Source organism: Octopus bimaculoides, chromosome 2 (genome assembly GCF_001194135.2).
Source record: "Octopus bimaculoides isolate UCB-OBI-ISO-001 chromosome 2, ASM119413v2, whole genome shotgun sequence".
NCBI classification, from domain to species: domain Eukaryota; kingdom Metazoa; phylum Mollusca; class Cephalopoda; order Octopoda; family Octopodidae; genus Octopus; species Octopus bimaculoides.
Window position 1 is genome coordinate 41,655,038 of NC_068982.1, and position 18,765 is coordinate 41,673,802.

General features: G+C 31.7%; 1 protein-coding gene across 1 annotated transcript in view; it reads right to left on the reverse strand.

Annotated features, from left to right (window-relative positions):
* Positions 1 to 18,761, reverse strand: part of LOC106880540 (glutamic acid-rich protein) — a 34,265-nt gene extending 15,504 nt beyond the window's left edge. The window contains exons 1-5 of the mRNA XM_014930526.2: positions 18,336 to 18,761; positions 13,611 to 13,758; positions 12,307 to 12,380; positions 9,715 to 9,798; positions 2,661 to 2,753 (exon numbers count right to left, since the gene is read on the reverse strand). Coding sequence (XP_014786012.2) covers positions 2,661 to 2,753; positions 9,715 to 9,798; positions 12,307 to 12,380; positions 13,611 to 13,758; positions 18,336 to 18,761 — 825 coding nt within the window. The remainder of the gene's footprint in view (positions 1 to 2,660; positions 2,754 to 9,714; positions 9,799 to 12,306; positions 12,381 to 13,610; positions 13,759 to 18,335) is intronic.
* Positions 18,762 to 18,765: the final 4 nt, after the last annotated feature.

Sequence of the window (18,765 nt, forward strand, 5' to 3'; positions counted from 1 at the left end):
TGAATATGCTTGTGTGTACTTTTGTCTTGACACCATGGTTGTAAATGAGCATCACCATCCTACAAGTGGTGTTGTTCATTTCCAGTCTTCTGTGAAAAACATGTCTGGCCAGTGGAGAATATTATCTTGGTTGATTACAGGTGAGAGGTGGTGACAGGAAGGGCATTTGGACATAGAAAAATGTACCTCAATAAATTCTGTCTGACCCATGCAAGATTGAAAATGCAGATGCTAAATGAAGGTGATTATGAAAATAATTTATGTAGGGGATGCAGAGCATATTAGTAGTTTAATACAAACCATAAAAACTTTAACAACAAACACAATACAAACCATAAAGCAAAGATGTATTTATATCCGTTATGCAAAAACTTCTTTGTATAAACTCACTGTCACCATTTTGTAAGAGTAATCACTTTTCAATAGCAATCATAAACTGTACAAGGAGAGAGGATTGAAGGAAAACCAAGGAAATGTTTTCAGATCAACTGACATTCTAAGATTATCCAAATAGTCTATCTCAGATATTTCTGTGGTTGCAAATGTCAATGGATCATAGAAAGAGAGAAACTGAATTAGAGGGATAAATCTTCAAGAGTCACTGACCAAGAATCTTCATAGGACACATTTCCTTTGTAAAAGAAACATTATAATGCCTAAGCTTTTGAAAATATGGAAGACCAGAGAACTCTCAAAGCATTATAAGCATTATTATAATACCTTCTTCTTTATGATGTTATAACTGTGTCTTCACCAATACTTACTTTTAATTGTTTTGCAATATACTTTTAAAGTATATTACAAAACAATTGGAAATACTGGAAAATTTATTAAGCCTAAACACAAATACACACATCACATACACACAAGTATAAACAATATACAATGCACAAACACGCACATGCATACAATCTATATACAGCACATGAATACACAGTTAATAAAAGCACACACAAATGTGCGTATAGTGAAAGGTATACATGACTTACAACTTAATCAAATTATATAAACAATATACATCACAAACACATGTACTTACACAAAATATACATCACACACTTCCACTTAAGTACAGGTGGCAATATAGATACTGCACATGTACACATGTATGTACAGTCAATATTTGTAAAACACACACACACAAACACAGGCTATTCACATATTGTTTGAAGACAGAATCACTTGCAGGCAATATACACTACATGCATACACATGTGTACATAAAAACAATATAATTACAAAGAATATATACAAAAGAGAAATACACACTGCACAAACAGATTAATATGTACGTATAATACACATTACACATGCACACGCATACAAGTAATATATGCTTACACACACATCTGCAATATGCACTACACACATGTACAAGACTATATTATTTACATGAGATAATATACCTAGCACACATAAACACAGACATTATATACACAAAAAATAAACAAATATTTATTTTGTGTATAAAATATAGACACAAAAAAAAAATGTCTATGTGTGCAGTAGATATATGCATAGTAATATCTTCTAAATGGTATAGAACTTGAAGGTGAAATTATGTCTGGCTAAACAAAAGAAATATGTTGCAAAAATTCAATTCTTTACAGCCAAAGGATTACTGTCTGATAAATGCAGAGAATTAAAAATGTGTGAAGCAGGCTGTCAGTAAGTAACAAAACTAGATTAATTATGTAATAAAAGCCTTATTTTACTGAAAATATATACAACTGAAGAAAATTGCACTCAAGCAGCCTCAAAGATAAAGAAAAGAAAATCAATAAAACATTTTTCTTTCCTTTTCAACATATGTGGCAGACATAAATGATTGTTTTAGAAGGGTTCTAATTTTTTTTCACTATACAAGTTAGGCAGAAAAATTCTTTCTTGTGAGTAAATTTGTTATAAGAGCAAGTATTAGAACATTGATAACCATCATATCTGCAGTTCAAAAGCTTTGAGAGAAAAGTATAATACAAGAAAACAGATATTGTAAGAAAGAATTAAACAGAGACATTGAAAGGATATTAAAATGATAAAAGCATGCATGTATAAATATCCATGTTTAAAGAAATTGAAGTAAAATGGTTTTATAAATGAAGGAAAGAATGGATAGTGGCTTTTACTAAAACAGTTAATGTACCAAAGAATTCACAAAATAGAGCACAAGCCAACAAGGGAACCTCAATGTGGTTGTTTGACCTGCTAGAAACAGCAGCCAAACCTCTTTCAAATCACGCCCTGCCATCTTAAAAAGAGACACGTTGGATAAGTGGTTCTAGGTTCCCTGCACATAGGAAAAAAATGGGATGGTCACGGCTGGAATGCCTTTGATCATAGGTCTGCTCAATCAGGGTTGACCAAGGGTTACACAACAACAAAAACAAAACGGAGCATAGCCAAAACCTAAAAGAACAAGGAATAAATTCAAAATGCAAAAGGAAATATTTATAATTAAGTACACCTAAGTATAATATATGCAGAAACAGAGATAACTTGGAGAAGTAGAGGAAGTAGTTTACTTAATTTGAAACAAATTTCAATGAACTATGTCGTGAGTGGTGAAAAATTCCCAGTCATAAAATGGATGAGAAAGTAGGGGTTTTTTTTTTCTGTGTGTGCATTTCTAACCAATGGTAGTAATGAATAATATTAGCTACCTTGTTGTTATAACATTCCACAATGCAGGCATGACAGAAATACTGAGACTTTTTGTCAGAACTATCAGCTTTCTCACCATCACTACCAGAGTCCTGGAAAATAAAAGTATGTAAACAATTGATGTGTAAAGAGAAAGAAAGGTTTTTTTTTTTTTTTACTACATGAGATACCTTCTAACCCTATCCTACATTTCTGTAAATATAGCCAGTAAAATTGCAAACAGCAAATAATACTCAAACAAGCATCAAAAGGGAATTTTCAGAGATGGTGTGGCAAGAATAACATTCAAATAAACAGCATTTAAAATAATAAAAATGCATATCTAATAACAGTATCCAAACCAATTTTCCTAAATTAAATATGAGCACCTTTCAATCCCAAAGTAATAAGATTAATTGTAGATCTATACAAATCAAGGCTTGAAAGACTGACTTTGGCACATTGAATTAATGTATTTGATTTTTGGATTTTGTCTACATAAGTTAAGTATTTGGTTAGACAATTTTGGTTGGTAAATCATAAAAGGAAATTTTATTTCTAAATCTTGGAAAAAAAAACTATTAAAAAAAAGCACTTGACATTGTGTGATGGTGCCTAAATGTCTACTATAGAAATGCATCTAACTGGTGAATAGTTAATGCTTCTATATCTTTAAAACCCAAGCAGTTGAGAACAATTTCTTAGAGAACAACAAAAATTAGTTTGAGTGAAGAGGAGTGGAGCATTTACTGATTGAGAGGCTAATATACAATTAACATGCAATATGTGAGTGAAATGGTCACTTGTGAATTGAGAAAATTGCAACTGTTAATTATTTGCAGAAACTTTTGAAAGACTTGTTTATGTTCAAAAATTTAGGTGTGGTATAAAATCAATGATGTTAACTTAATTTCAAAATGATATTAAAGAAAGGTTTTATGTACAAATGGATGACATGCAAAACAAGATGGGTCCAGGCCATATAAATATACTTATTTTGCAAAATAAGTATCTGATAATTAATTTGCCATTTAATATTGAATTTTAGCAATATATCAGAATTCAAAATGTTAAGTGGAAAAAGTATGACTTTATACTAAGCAATATGTAAACTGTATAAAAGTAAAAGAATATTATGAAGTATTTATCAAGTCTCTAAGCCTTCAAAAAATATATGATTTACAAAAGCTTTACAAATATTGACTAGAAAATATATTTTTCATTAGATTCTCAGTTATGATTCATGTTACTTTACATAAACTGCCCTTTCTCATGTTCAATTTGTGAAGAAATAATTTTCAATTAAGCATTTTTGCTAAGAAAAAAACATAGAGAATGTATTTCCATGTTTTCAGAGATACTAATAATAAAGGCCATAAAATATATTGTGGCTTACACATTATAAAAACATTGAATATACAAGGAACATGTAAAATAGAAATGATACTTTCATATAAGTTGTTGCACAAAGCAGTAATGGGAAATAGATTTTAGATGAGTTCAGAAACATTTGGGACGTATCTGAACTTGTAAAGGTCTTTTCGCTGCAGTTTGCCATGGAGAACAAATTTTCACATTAGACAAAAAGATATAAGAATCACATAGTGGAAGTCAAAGCAGATAAAGCTATAGATGATAGTGTGTAGAATATTGGGTTATAAACCACATAAATGAAAAAAGTTGAGGGCTACCATGATGAAAATACATATATAGAGACACAGGAAGTCTGTTTTCCTAACTACATAATTTCAGATTTAGCCCTAGACTGACCAAAGCCTTATGAGTAGATTTGGTACATAGACACTGAAAGAAGCCCATTGTGTGTGTGTGTGTGTGTGTGTGTGTGTGTGTATTGGTGTCTGGTGCAGCCTTCCAGTATGGACAACAGACGTTAAATGATGATGGAGATGATGATATATATATATATATATATATATATATATGTCGTCATTGTCCTTTAACAAGTCTTTTTCCATGCTGGCATGGGTTGGATGGTCTGACGAAGGACAAGCCGGAAGGCTCCACAAGATTTTATGTCTGCTTTGGTGTGGTTTCAACAGCTGGATGTCCTTCCTAATGCCAACCACTTAAGAGTGTACTGAGTGCTTTTCAGCACTGGTGAGGTCGCCAAATATCCACATGATAAGACCTTCAACTGAGTGGGATATAGAATAGAGGGATAAGAAACTGTGATACAAGGTCAAAGCGCAGGTGTCTTGCTGAAGAGGTGAATACATGGCTTGCATTTGAGAGAGAGATGTGTGGTCCGGGTACAAAGTGAATATGAGACAGAACAGGATAAAAGAACAGAAAAAATGGATATGTAGGTAAATGCGCTGAGTAAAAAATAATGTGACAGAAGATTAGAGATAGGAAATGAGTTGAACACAGAAAATATCAGTTCAACAGAGAAGGGTGTGAAGGAAATAGGGTAACATGAATGAATGTTAGAAGATGAGTTGAGGGAAGGCTTTGACAGAATCTCAATTCTGCTGAGATGGATGAGTCTTCTCAAGCACAGCATATCACCATGCATCTCAGTTACCATCATTTCTTCTGAGAGGATCAACATCCTGAGGTCAGTCTTCACCACTTTGTCCCACATCTTCCTCTTCCACATTTAGTGAATGACACTGTATTCAGCTATCCTCATCCATCTACATCACATGACCATACCCCATCACATAACCACATCTGATGCCATTTATGCCTAAATTATATAAGTGTGTGTGTGTGTGTGTGTGCGTTACTGTCTCCTTGCCTTGATTTTATGATATGGTTGTAAATGAAGGTTACTATCAAGCAAACAGTGACCCTTATTTCCAATCTTTCATGAAAAATGTGCCTGGCCATCGGGTACCTTACTTGAAAACAAGAAAAGGTTGGTGACAGGGAGAGTCTGGCTGAAGAAAATCTGCCTCAACATATTCTGCTCAACCCATGCAAGCATGGGAAAATGGACATATCAGTTATGATGATGCAGACAATACACTCTCTTGTCTATGTGTATTTGCTATCAATATTTGAACAGATGTGTGAGAAAGATTTGTGGTGAATAAAGGGAAGACAAGAGAAATGAAATATATAATCTTGGGTATCAAATGCTCAAGCTTCATAAAAAATAACAGTTTTTGATTTATGTGCAAAAATATGCTTTTTTGATAATTGGAATAGAAAAAAATCCATTAAAAGCAAAACCAGAACAGAAAGGTTGCAAAAGCTTTAACACACAGCAGCCTTAGTGTAAACAAGACTGGACACAAAATTTATTTAAAAAAAAAAAAGAAAAAAAAAAAGATATATATATATGTATATATATATATATATATATATATATATATATATATATATATATATATATATATATATATATATGCACAGTAAAGTACAAATATGCATCTCTGAAGAAAACTAATATATACTTCAATGTAATGAAAATTGAAATTCATGTAAACTGTTCTAAAATGAAAATCATGGCAGTAAAATGAATATTTTCAAAATCTGTTAATTTTTATGCAAGAAAATCAAGTACATCAAGCAGAGCTGTTAATTTTATTATAAACTACAGCATTTTGATATTTTGTGTTTTATAAAAAATAACGAGACTTTGAATAAACACTTGAGTAATGACTCTACAGCATTTCTTCCCCCTTCTTATACATAAATAATGAAATATGATCAGAGTTGAACAAGTGAAGCTTCAGAGAAAACAAAATTAGATATAATAAACAAGCTCATGATAATCTGGACCATGACATCACAGAGAAAAAGAGAACATTAAGAGAATAAACAAGCAGAAAATAATCTGACTTTACATTTAACATTATGTACTAATCCTCATTTATTTCCCTTTTTGAAAAAAATATGAATTCTAAGTATCTATATTCAAAATAATCAATCTATCCAGTACTGGATATACAAACTCAGGAAACAGAAATTTCCCTGCCAAAAAAATAAATAAAAAGCATTCAGTTTTGATAAATATACTTAGTTTTAGTTAATAATAAAATCTATTATGTATATCATCAGCGCTTAATAAGTTATTACTTTCATGATAATGCAAATGTGCAGAGCAAACAATGTTAGCAAATGTATATTCTTTTATTGATTTGTACCAGTCACAACAAAGGGAACTGACCACATAGCTAACTATTTAGTATAAGTTTTGACATTGATTTCATTGGAAAAAAAAGGAGGGAAGCCAACTTAAAATAATATGCAGTCCAATAAATTTTCATCTCTAAAGTATATGCATGTAACTCTTTATCAACAGATATATCAACAAAGCAGTAAGAGCAATAGAACAATAGTAGGAGAGGTCAGAGGAGTTAGCCTTCAGTTAAAGGAGCACATTGTTGTAGGTTTCCACAGGTCATGATAGATTCCTGTACAAAGACAGATTGAAAAGTTCTGCAAGAATAGAAGCCAGCTTAACTCTTTGGTGCGGGCATTGTTTGAGGGTAATGAAAGAGACAGTATCAGGCTGCTGGCCTTATTAGTTTGAAACATCTATGTGCTGTGATGTGAGCCTGGTGAAGTGGGAAACAATAATTTTTGAGTAATGTGGAATGTAGAGTTGGATGTAAACTAAGCAAGAATATGGAGACTTTTTCCAAAGAATTACTGCTTGCAAAACCATTATTGTTGAGAAACAGAGTAGAGGAGGGTTTTACAAATTGAATACAAATCCTTTTAATAAGGAAACAGGAAAAAAAACCAGTAGCTGTTTGGGAAACAAGAGAGTATATACAGACTGTGTGATGCACAAAGACAAACGTTCCATTTTGGATGATAGCCTTATAGAAGTTCAGTGCAGTATTATAGCCAACCTTTATGTAGGGATGAAGGATTTTCACAAAGCATTGCAAGTGCATCTTTATCTGAACTGCTGCAGTGCAATTGTGGGCAAGCCACTTGTGAGAATTGAGGCTATGAGTCATGGTTGTCTGTGAAATGTAGAGATATACCTAAAAGGATCAATCACCAGCCTAACTTTTTTTGATGGTTTAAAAGCAAAGCACCTGAGCTGCCAGAAGCATCAATGTAGAATTGGTGACATTCCCACCAGCCAAACAACGAAGTTCCACAGTAGTTGTCAGAAGACTTGATGGTGATGGTTTGGTAGAAGTTCAGTTTGAAGGTGAAAAACAAACCAAAGATATTTGGAGTGTCTGTTTCTTAGTCAGAAATGAGTGTGGGGGATGAAACATGAAACTAGTTGATGTAAAGAGCTGAAGATTACAAAGGAATTCAGTTTTTGTATAACCAGCATCAGCATGGGATGTGAGTGAGAGTAAATGACTTGTGAGCATTGAAGTCATAAAGGACAATTCTGAGAAAGGTGAGGGAAGATACATGTCTCTGATGCAGATATGGTGAAAGTGATGATGGCTGAAAGAGTTTGACGAGTGGTAGAGGACATAGATGTACTTAGGAATGAGCCAAACTAAAATGATGGATCAGTATTGAAGGAATTTGTTTACATTGTTTTATCACATTTAAAGTAATCATTGTTGGTTGAATATACTTATACACTAAACAAGAAAGAGTAAATTTTTACATATCAATTGAGAGCCTATATAAGTTATTTAGCACAGCTAATATAGAAATAAAATTTCTTTTGTTTACAATAAATAGTGTTGTTTTATTTCTATTAATGATTGTTGTTATTCAAACAATCTAAACTTTTATTTTTAATCCAGTTACGTTGGTAGTGGATAGCATGAACAAAATACCTTGTGCTAATAACACTGATTAATTTTCCCTCTCATCCTCCCAAGGCTAATGAAATAAGTATGTAGTCAATATAACCAACTCTACTGTAGAAAATAATACGCCAATATGACCACTGTCAAATGACTGGAACCAATAAAAGAATACTAATCAGTTTTTATTTTGCCTCCAAACTAATAATATAGATTTGTGCACAGATCCAGTAAGATGAACAGGCTTAAAATACACTAACCAACCCTCAGTTTTTCAAGCAAAGAAAAGGCCACAAGCAAAATGCACTGTAAATCTACATTATCATACATCCAAGATTCTACAATCTTTAAGAAAAAAAAGAGGTAACTAATGACTGTCTGCTTTGGAAAATATAACTAAATAAACAGATATACAAAACAAAATTAGTAAAATAAGAAAAGATAAAGCTATATAGTGTGGGAAGAGATGAGCTATGATAATAATATTTCAAGAGAGACCTTTTCAGAAAGTACACAAAATTATTTTACAAATTTTGCTATAACTTAGCAGACTCAGCAGTTACTGGACAACTGAGAAGTCAGTAACCAACTGTTTAACACGATGCCAAGACCTTTACAAAAAAAAAAAAAATAAATATTTTAAATAATAAAGAAAACTAAGAAATAAAAAATAAAAAGGTTGCCCAAACAAAAACAGAAGATTAGAGTTATTCTCAAAAGTCATTACTTTCAGAATAAAGATAAACTATAAGGATACTTGATTTAAGGTGTTGACAGGTTTGCTATCCTAAATATTCTAAGTAGAAAAAAAAAAGGAAACAGATTCTTGAAATATTTGAAAGTTAGCCTACAGGATACATAAATATAGTTTTACCCAAAAATATCCTGATGGAAACAAATTCCAGCACAGTGATAGATCAAAGAATTACAACTTCAAACAATTTTACTAAAGAGCAAAAATATTTCTAAACTTTAAAAAAAAAAAGGGTAAAAAAGATTCCCCAACAAACCTAATGAATAAGAAACTTAGCATAATTGTAGATTTTTATGCAAGCTTTTTAGAAGAGAAGCAAAAATTGGCTTAGATAATGCATTGAGCATGACTGCTTCAGTATAAGTTAGATAGTAAAATTCTAACAAAATGTTAACTAGAATGCTAATTATATTTTCTAGGATTTAAATTTTAAGTATAAAAGCGATATGGACTGAGAGCTTGTAACAAAACATTTAGTTATTACCCAGCATGTTATAAGATCAAATTACCATTAATACCAAAAAAAAAAAAAAAAAAGTTGAAATTTTAGCAAATTAAATGAAAAACTACTTTTTAAAGTGATTATTCATGATATTAAATTTAAATTGTAGTTACCTTAGCAGTGTCTTCAGTAACCGAACGTCTACTGCCATCAACAGTTACTGTTAAACCACCATTACTGTGTTCAGTGGATTGTATCTGTTAAAACAAAAGCAGACCATGGATAAATTATTTTAATGTTAAATAAAGAAAGTGTGATTAGGTGCAGCTTACATGAATGGAACTTGAATGAAAAGAATGTATCTTATTGAAAAATTTATTTAATAGTCAAAGGTTTGGAATCATACATTTAAAAACATCAGTATCTCTCTCTCATATATATATATATATGTGTGTGTGTGTGTGTGTGTGTGTGTGTGTGTGTGTGTGTGTGTGTGTGTGTGTGTAATGGAAACACTTTTATACATATATATAAAGTACTACAAATAGAATAGATTAATTATGTCACTCTGTTATGCTCCAATCTATGCTTGGACCAGTTTGCCTGACTGAACAAATAGCAAGCCTCACTCCTAGTTCCATTTTCCAAAGCCAACCATTTCCGTAAGAATCACAGACACGCATGGGCACACTCTCCATAGGGTCCTGTCAGTATATGTTCCATTTGGATCCCCAAGCAAAACCAACGAAGGTTATGGATATTATCCAACCATATTGCTTGTGGTCTGCTACTAGGTTTCCTGCTGGTTGGTTTGGCCTATAAAGTCTGTCCTGTGTTTGTTTCTGTCAACACTCTAACCACAAGCTCTAATGTCTCAATGTGAAGTAGTGGCTTGACCAGGAGCAACTTGCTGCACACCTTAGCAAGCAATATTATTCCAATGACTCTTTGGAGGTACCCCATTTTAGTTGCCTGTATTTCTTCACACCCTTTCAGCCACTACCCAAGATTCATGACCACATGAAACAAAAAAAAACTGATTGCTGAAGATTTACAACAACTCCACAACCACAAGATCAAAGATATCTAACCTTTCTGCTCTTCTATTCCTGTTCTCTCTTTATATTCACCTTGTACCTTAAGGATACATCCCCACCACCTCTCTCCTTTTCCAGCTGGTGAAGCCATGTATGTCCTATTCAGCAAGACACCTGTTCACATCCGTCTCTCATACTGCAACCTTTTGACCTTCAGTACTACACCCCAAATCAGTTGAGTGGTGGTCCTATTTTGCAAGTTACTTGGTAAACCCATTAGTGCTGGTGCCCCCTCAAAACAAAAACAAAAAAAACCCCAGTACACTCTGTAAAGTAATTGATGTTAGGAAGGACATATAACTACAGTAACCTTGCCAAAATGAACATTGTTGTTTGGCAAAGTCCTCTGGTTTGTTGATTCCTGTTGAACTGTCCAACCCATGCCAGCATGGACAAATTAATGTTTAACGATGTTTCAACTTCTTAGAGATAAAGCGCCTCTCTTCCACCAGTCATTCCAATTGTCTCACCACTCTCACACCAAACCCCCATGCCAGACACTTTTTTTCTCAATCTTTCCTCCTCAGAAATGCAGCTTCCAGAGATTCCTTCTTGCTCATGTTTTTTACCAATAGCACTGACTTAATGGAATTCAAAGTGAATATCAACTGCATTAATCTCACCAAGGACAATAGGTAGTCTCTCTTCCTCTCACAACAAAATATATACATAAAGAGGTTAGGGCTGAGCAATGCATTGAACTCATAAATTTATCCTTCTCACTTATACAAATTGAAGGCATGCTTGTATAATTATATTTTGATGTTATGGTTCATTGATTGAAAGGTTGGTTTATTAGCAGCTATTCCTTACAGAGCAGCTCTTGGAACAGCAAATCAGTATTACTTAAAAATATCTATTTATTATATATAGTATATAACAGGTTCAAGATTTTACTTGACGGATTTATTTCAATGAATGCATTAGAAGAAATGTTAAAACACTTTCTGATGAATTTGTGTAAAATAAAATGATATATTTTAGGGATTTAAGTTCTTTAAGAACAGTTCACATCAAATGGGAAGTTACAATATTTAAAGCAATCCTTATCAAGTTCATTTTTACTTAACCCTCTAGAATTTAAACTGGTCATAACCAGCCCAAATATTCTACCTGTTTCACGTTCAAATTGGCTAGATTTGGCCTCTCATACCTAGCCTATGTCATTCCAAAAAGAAACAATCACTTCAGTAAAATCTTGAAGCTACAAGATAATACATGACTAATTCCAAACAATGTGAATAAATAAGCATTACATTTGATGAAATAATCTGAAGAGTTAGATATTTTTCCAATAATTCATATATATGTATTTAACTAAATCTATTAGATGAGAATAATTTAAGAATTTTATTCATATGAGTACATAAACAAAACTTTAGTAAATTATTTTAGACCACAGTTACCAAAATTATCAATGGAAAAGTTTAGTTATTGTCTAAGGATTAACCACTTCACGTATTTGCTTTAAATAACAATAAGTATTCATAAATATCAAACTTTTATGCAATATACTTTGATATTGAACAGAGATATTTTCAACACAGCAAGATGATTTGATAAACTTAATTATGCATCATCTCTAATAAAGTCAAATGTTTTGTAAGAGTTTAGACACCCACCAGTTAAGAACCCTCTCCCCTATAAATAAGACAAAGAAAAACATACCTCATCATCAGTTGGCTCGGCAGGATCATACATCTCATCCTCTTCTTCATCATCATCTTCCATCTTTTTCTTAGCTGCAAATGTCAATGGTTGTATTGTCAAAGCAATATCAAGCCTTTTGACCTATACAAACCTTGGAGAAAACACAGTATATACTTCTTTATATATATAAGAAGCATAAAAATTAGAAAGAAGAGGGTTATGTTTTATCTGTAAAGAAATTTTAGAACTTAATAGGAAATACTTGTGTGTGTGATTGCATTGTGTGTGAGTGAGTGTATTGTGTGTACATGAGTGTATATAAAATTGCAAGTTGCCACGTTATGAGAAATGGACAAAGGGGTGATGAGAAATGATAACATTATCAAGCATGTGTACTAGAACGGACACTAAAATACTATGGAAAAGGTGAAAAAGGAAACTTTTTTTACTGTATTTTTTCTATATATATATATATATATAAGAAATGTTTTAAATGGTGAAAACTTGATGTTACCATGAAGCCAAGTTACAAAACGGAAGTAAAAAGAAAGACAATGAGTTGTGTTGATGTCTGTCATTAGGTGTTTACTACCAGACCTTAATAAAGAATGGATCTTAGTAAAAGAAAAAAAACCCAGGTGACAACAGTTTGGCTATAAAACGAAAAAATTAAATCCAAAGCATTAAAAAAAAGAAAACATGTAGTGAAGATTTTAATCTAGAAAACTATTAAAAGTGAAAAAAAAAATTGGGTAGAGATTTATGAAAAAAATTTCTTTAAATGAGTTAAGTAAAATGTAAGGAGGCAGATGTTGGTAAAGACATGGAGGGAAGGAAGCATAAATAATACACCATCACCATGGCTTTTCATCTCTTTCCAGAATTCAGTTTGTGATGACCTTAAAATTACATTATTTTGACAAGAAAAAGTTGTCCCACCTTCCATCCAATTAGTAGTAGAAAGACAATGATTATCTGGGTAGTATAAAATGCTCTTGTAAGAAAAATGAAGGAAATAAATACAGAAATTGAATCATTTTGCTTCCTGAGTGTCATTTGAAGCAATAGGAAATTGGGTGGGATGCTCTGTAAACAGACCAAAATAAACTTGCCAAAGAGATATGCAGAAGAGAAAAAGAGAGAGAGAAAACAGAGTGAGAGAGTGAGAAAGAAAGAGAGAATTATAGTAATAGGGTGGGAGAAAAAGAGGTAGAGAAGCAGCGGAGACAACATGCTAGTGACATTTCATCTGTAGCTGACCGCTCATTGGAAAATGACCAACAATGCAGGCGCCAGCAGGAAAAACCATTTATTTACTTTACCTGAAGTATCACGCTGTCTTCTATTGGAAGATTGGTCTTTACGACCTTGAGAGTAGAGTTGATCCCGTTTTTTAGTAGAAGGGGTACTTCCCTGTGGCCTTCTCCTGTCATTTGGGCGGATGATCCTGTCTTTGCCTCTGGAGGAGCGCTGAAACCATGACAAGGGGCCAACGTCTTAAGAAAAGGTTGAATAAAGCGGCCATAGATAAGCCATTAGACAAAAAGATAGAAAGGGAACATGGTGGATAGGTTAAAACACATTGCACTAAAACAATGAATAGAGGATGGAGTTTTTATTTGAAGATGAAATGCTATCAAATCAGAGAAACTCTAGCAGAGAGATATAGCATTTTAAAAATGCAGTCATGAGTTGAAAACAAAAGGAGAGCTGTTTTAAACTTCTCTCTCTCTCTCTCTCTTTTTTCTTCAATATATTCCATACCAGAAACAATGGAAACAATGAATGCATTTTTTAAATTTGGAAAAAAACAATCTGAATGTGGGTAAAATCAATGTTACATTGCTTGGTAACATCTTTGACTTAAGAAACAGCCAGAGTTGAATCACTGAGAATGAAATTATTGGAGATATGAGCAGAAGAAGGAAGGATATTGGGAAATAATTTTTTTTATTCTTTCATTTTTTTTGGATATTCAATATTTTCAGACCAACTGAAAATATGAAAGCAACTTGATAGGAATTAAATCTGAAGCATGCATATGTACACACGTTCAAACACATACATACAAGTCTTACATATTTCTAATATTCAGACATACACATTTATAAACACAATCATTAGGAGAAAAGGCAATCTATGAAAGTAGGAGGAAACCTATAATTTTGGAAAGACTGATAAAAATGAAAGCAAGGAGGAGAGTTGCGTTTGTGGCTCTCTCTGTTTCTATTTGAAATGAAAATTGTGTCATAAAAATGTAATGACACAAGATTGTCATAAAAAATGAAAATAAAGTAAATGAAAGCTGGGCAATTTTCCTTTCATTAAAAATGTGAGCGAGTTGAAATAATGTACTGAAAATACACTGTTTTAAACTGTTTGAAAAGATTCTTATATTTTTTTAAATATCTATTTTGTTGATTGATAATAATCTTTAGAAAATTACTATTTGTAAACAGACATTAGAAAAACTTACCTTAAATAACATTTTATTAAACTTTATATGTAAAAAAAAAATTAGAATATTAAAAAACAGAAAAAATGAAATTGACTAAGTATTGTGTGCAAGTGTGTGTGTGCGTAAGAGGTTTGTATGCAAGAACTAACATATATACAATATAGAGTTTGATACACATATTTTAGAACTTGTTTAACATTAACTTTCCACAATGAATAGTTAATAATAGGTTTATTTATTCAACATGTTTTTAGATAATCTCTGGCAAAACTGGTAAGGCACAAATAGAACTATTTATCTGGAAGGGTCCTAATATTTCACAGCCAATGTAGAATAGATTTTGAAATGAAATTACTTTTAAATGTAACTTTCTTCTTAAAGAATTGGGTAATTTCTGCATTCAAACTTTGTATTTGAAATGCTATTTCAATAAGTATTTTTGAAAAATATAAAATATTTTTTTTAAAGTGAAGTATAAAAATGTTTTAAGGAAGAAGAAAATATTTTCTTTATTTGTATGTCTCCAGAAATCTTATCCTAATGATAAATTCCATTTAATACTATATAAAGCCTTAAATTATTATATACAGAATTCTAAATAACTAGTTGTCTATTAACATAGTAGGAAAGAAACAAGTATTTGAGTGTATATTTAAATATTTGTATTGGCATTAAATAATTAAGAGCTTTTTTTTTAAGCCCAAATTTTGGCTACTTCCTCTAACAATCAACTTATGTCAGCTAGCTCTCTTACTATGACATTCCAAATATGCTCTATATTTAATTCTACTGCAGTAAGCTAGAAATATCAATTATCACAAAAAAAAAATCATCATTTCAATTTTATTCAACACATCCAAAATTTATAGCCCCAAGTAGGTCAGAGGTGCAAAGCAACAGTCAGATAATTCGGTAGCACCTATCTCTTTTAAAGATTTAGTTGGTTGTTAGCTTTTCTGAGAGCTTCTCTTGCCCTTTGATGAGATTTATTTTAAATCCTGCTGGGATGCTCACACAACTTCCTCATCCAGTAAACTGAGTGTAGAAGTGCAGTCACGTTAGCAACCACTCAACCAGGAGACAAATTGTACTGGGTAACATGATACCAACGAACAGAAGCTGTTCTAAATTCCAGTATGTTCTTCACTCATTCAAATTAGATCTATTTCTTGGGGCACGCAAATGACCATTTTTTTTCCAAAATGTTCTCAAAAATTTTAAATATAAAAATTACCTCAAAAAGATAAACTAAATATTAAAATAAATTTATAGGAATATTAGAATCTTTTGTTTTTTACATGAAGTATACTCTATATATATCATGAAGTATACTCAATATATGTCATTTATTTGAAATAGAAGAAAAAACTACTGAATATTTCATGCCATTTCAACTATCAAAAAATTTATAATATACAGATGAGAGAAAAACAGTTATTATCAATTTAATTGTATAGATTTATGTAAAAGTTCAAAATAATTTTCAGGTTTGTTTAATAGTTTTAATAGCCCCACATTTCTACAAATGAAAAATAAATAAGGGCAAACCATTCCTTCAAACATCTAAAAATAATTCAAATTACAAATAAAAATATATAAATTTAAACAAAGCACAAAAACATTAGAAAATTTTATATGGATAATCCTTTGGCTGTATAATTTTTGCAACATTTTCTATGTATTTCATATTTCAGTCAGACAAATGTACTGATTTAAAGATGAACTAAAGGGAAAAAAAGTGTTATTCTTGCTCAATACAATTCACAGGAATTTCATGGAAGAAAAATAATCTTTTTTTTATTGTTCCCTAACTCTCAGGAAATCTGTAAAAAACATGTTTTCAATAGGATACAGGCAATAAAATATGCCCTTTATGAAATTAAAACAATAAGCAAAGAATTATAGCAATAACATTTTATATCAGTAACATATAGCTCAATAATATAAATTGTTTTCTTTTCTTTAAAAAGCTCAGTTTTGGTTAATGTTATCAACTAACTTGTTATTTAAATTTTTTTTTTTAATTTCAAAATGACAATTGAATAGAGTTCTTGGTTGTGTGCATATGCACAATTTTAAAAAAGTGTATTGCTATATGAACACTGTTTGTATGGCAATGCACATATAATCAAATGGAAGACTGAAATAATTTATATTTTTAGTCAAATGTTTAAAATGAAAAAATGATTATATAATTAAGCAAAGTATTTATTTAGTAACTACCTATTATTTAAGTTCTTAATATGTTTGCTTATGTAACTTTTATGAAACTAAATTGTTTAATATTGTAAAATCAGAAAAAGTAGTCAGTATGATGTCGAAATTTAACATTTCAATAAGAAAATCATTTACACAGTAATTACTATTTTTCATTGCTATTGTGTTAAAAAAAATGACTTTCCAACTTTATAGTGGTCTGAGAAATAAACAGATATGGCAGTCTATTTAAATTAACTGTAATACACGATTGGTGCTTATTTCATCTAACAAGAAAGTCAGGCTTGCTTGCTTATCACTCCTTACCATCTTGGAAAGAAAAAGGGGAACATAAGATATTAAAATGTCTGGGAGAAAGATTTTTAAAAAAATGGAATGTTTGTGACAAGAACACACCTTTGATCCTCATCATCATTACATCCAGTGTGCCATTAACATTTTGTATTTACAAGAATTTGGGCTAAATAGTCTATGAAGCACCACTCTGCTGCAGATGCAATATGTTTTCAACAGAGGGAGACTGGAACAAAATGCTTTGCACAAAAGCCAAATGATCATAAAGCCAACAGCCTATCTACTAGGTCAGGCAACCTTGATACACTCAATCATGGCTGACTTGGGGTTAAACAACTGGTGTTTTTTCCACTCAGGAGAAATAAAACCTGTTTAAATTGCTCTACTCATTTCATCAATTTAAGAATAATTCCTTATTTCTTTGTTTTCATTAGGTCCTGCAACTGTTGTGACAATCTTAAATCTTAACATTTCCTTTCAATTCAAAGGTTTGCAGACATTATTTGACAAAAAAGCACCAAAAATTTCTTCACAAATAGTAATAAACAATTACAAATCATTCAAATAGTTCTCATAACAAGAGTTCCTAAGATTACTACAACGCGGTTGGTTTAATCTCTAGAAAAAAAACCAGCTCTCTTCTTACCCAATAAACTATTTTCAAAGCAATTATTTGTTTCATACGTAATTAATTGCGAATAATTATTCCGTAAAAAGTGGACTTTAAAAAGTTATTATATATGAAAATATTTCTTACAATAGTCTAAATTCTCATACTCTTCCAAAACCACCAATTATTTTTTCTCATGTGAAAAATTCAATAAGCAAACTATTCATAAATGTTTGAGAACAGCTATGAAGTTATGTGTTCATCTTGTAAGCAAATAAATTATTTTAGTAATAGTATCAGAAAGCCATCAGCTACAAAGCAATTATTTTAGACTTCAAACAACATTTAAAAAAAAAAAATACAACTTTAACTTGACGTTATCATATCAGACTGACAAAATTATGGGGCAAAATAATGTATTTATGATGCAGCTAAACTATAACAGAAAATATAAAAATGAAAACTCACATCAGAATCCTTCTTCATTCTTTTAATGATGTTTGACATACCATCAGATCCAGAACGTCGTTTAATTCCACTTGTTTTGATATCCAGCAATGAAGGTAACGGCCCAGAAGAACCCAACATACCCAGCCCCATTCCACCATCAGGAAGATTTCTACTTCTACCACCTGAACCAATCATCGAACCTTTCAGTAATGTATTAACCAAAGCTAACTGAGTTTCTCGCATAGCTTGTTGTTGCACCCCCATGTTTTGTTGTTGCATCATCATCTGACCACCACCAGATCCCATCATATTTCCCATACCCATGTTAGAATTTGGAGACATCATCCCACCCCCGTAATTCCCCATGCCCATGTTGTTATTCATGTTGGGTGACATATTCATACCTCCACCCATGCCACCACCCATATTACCCATACCACCCATCCCC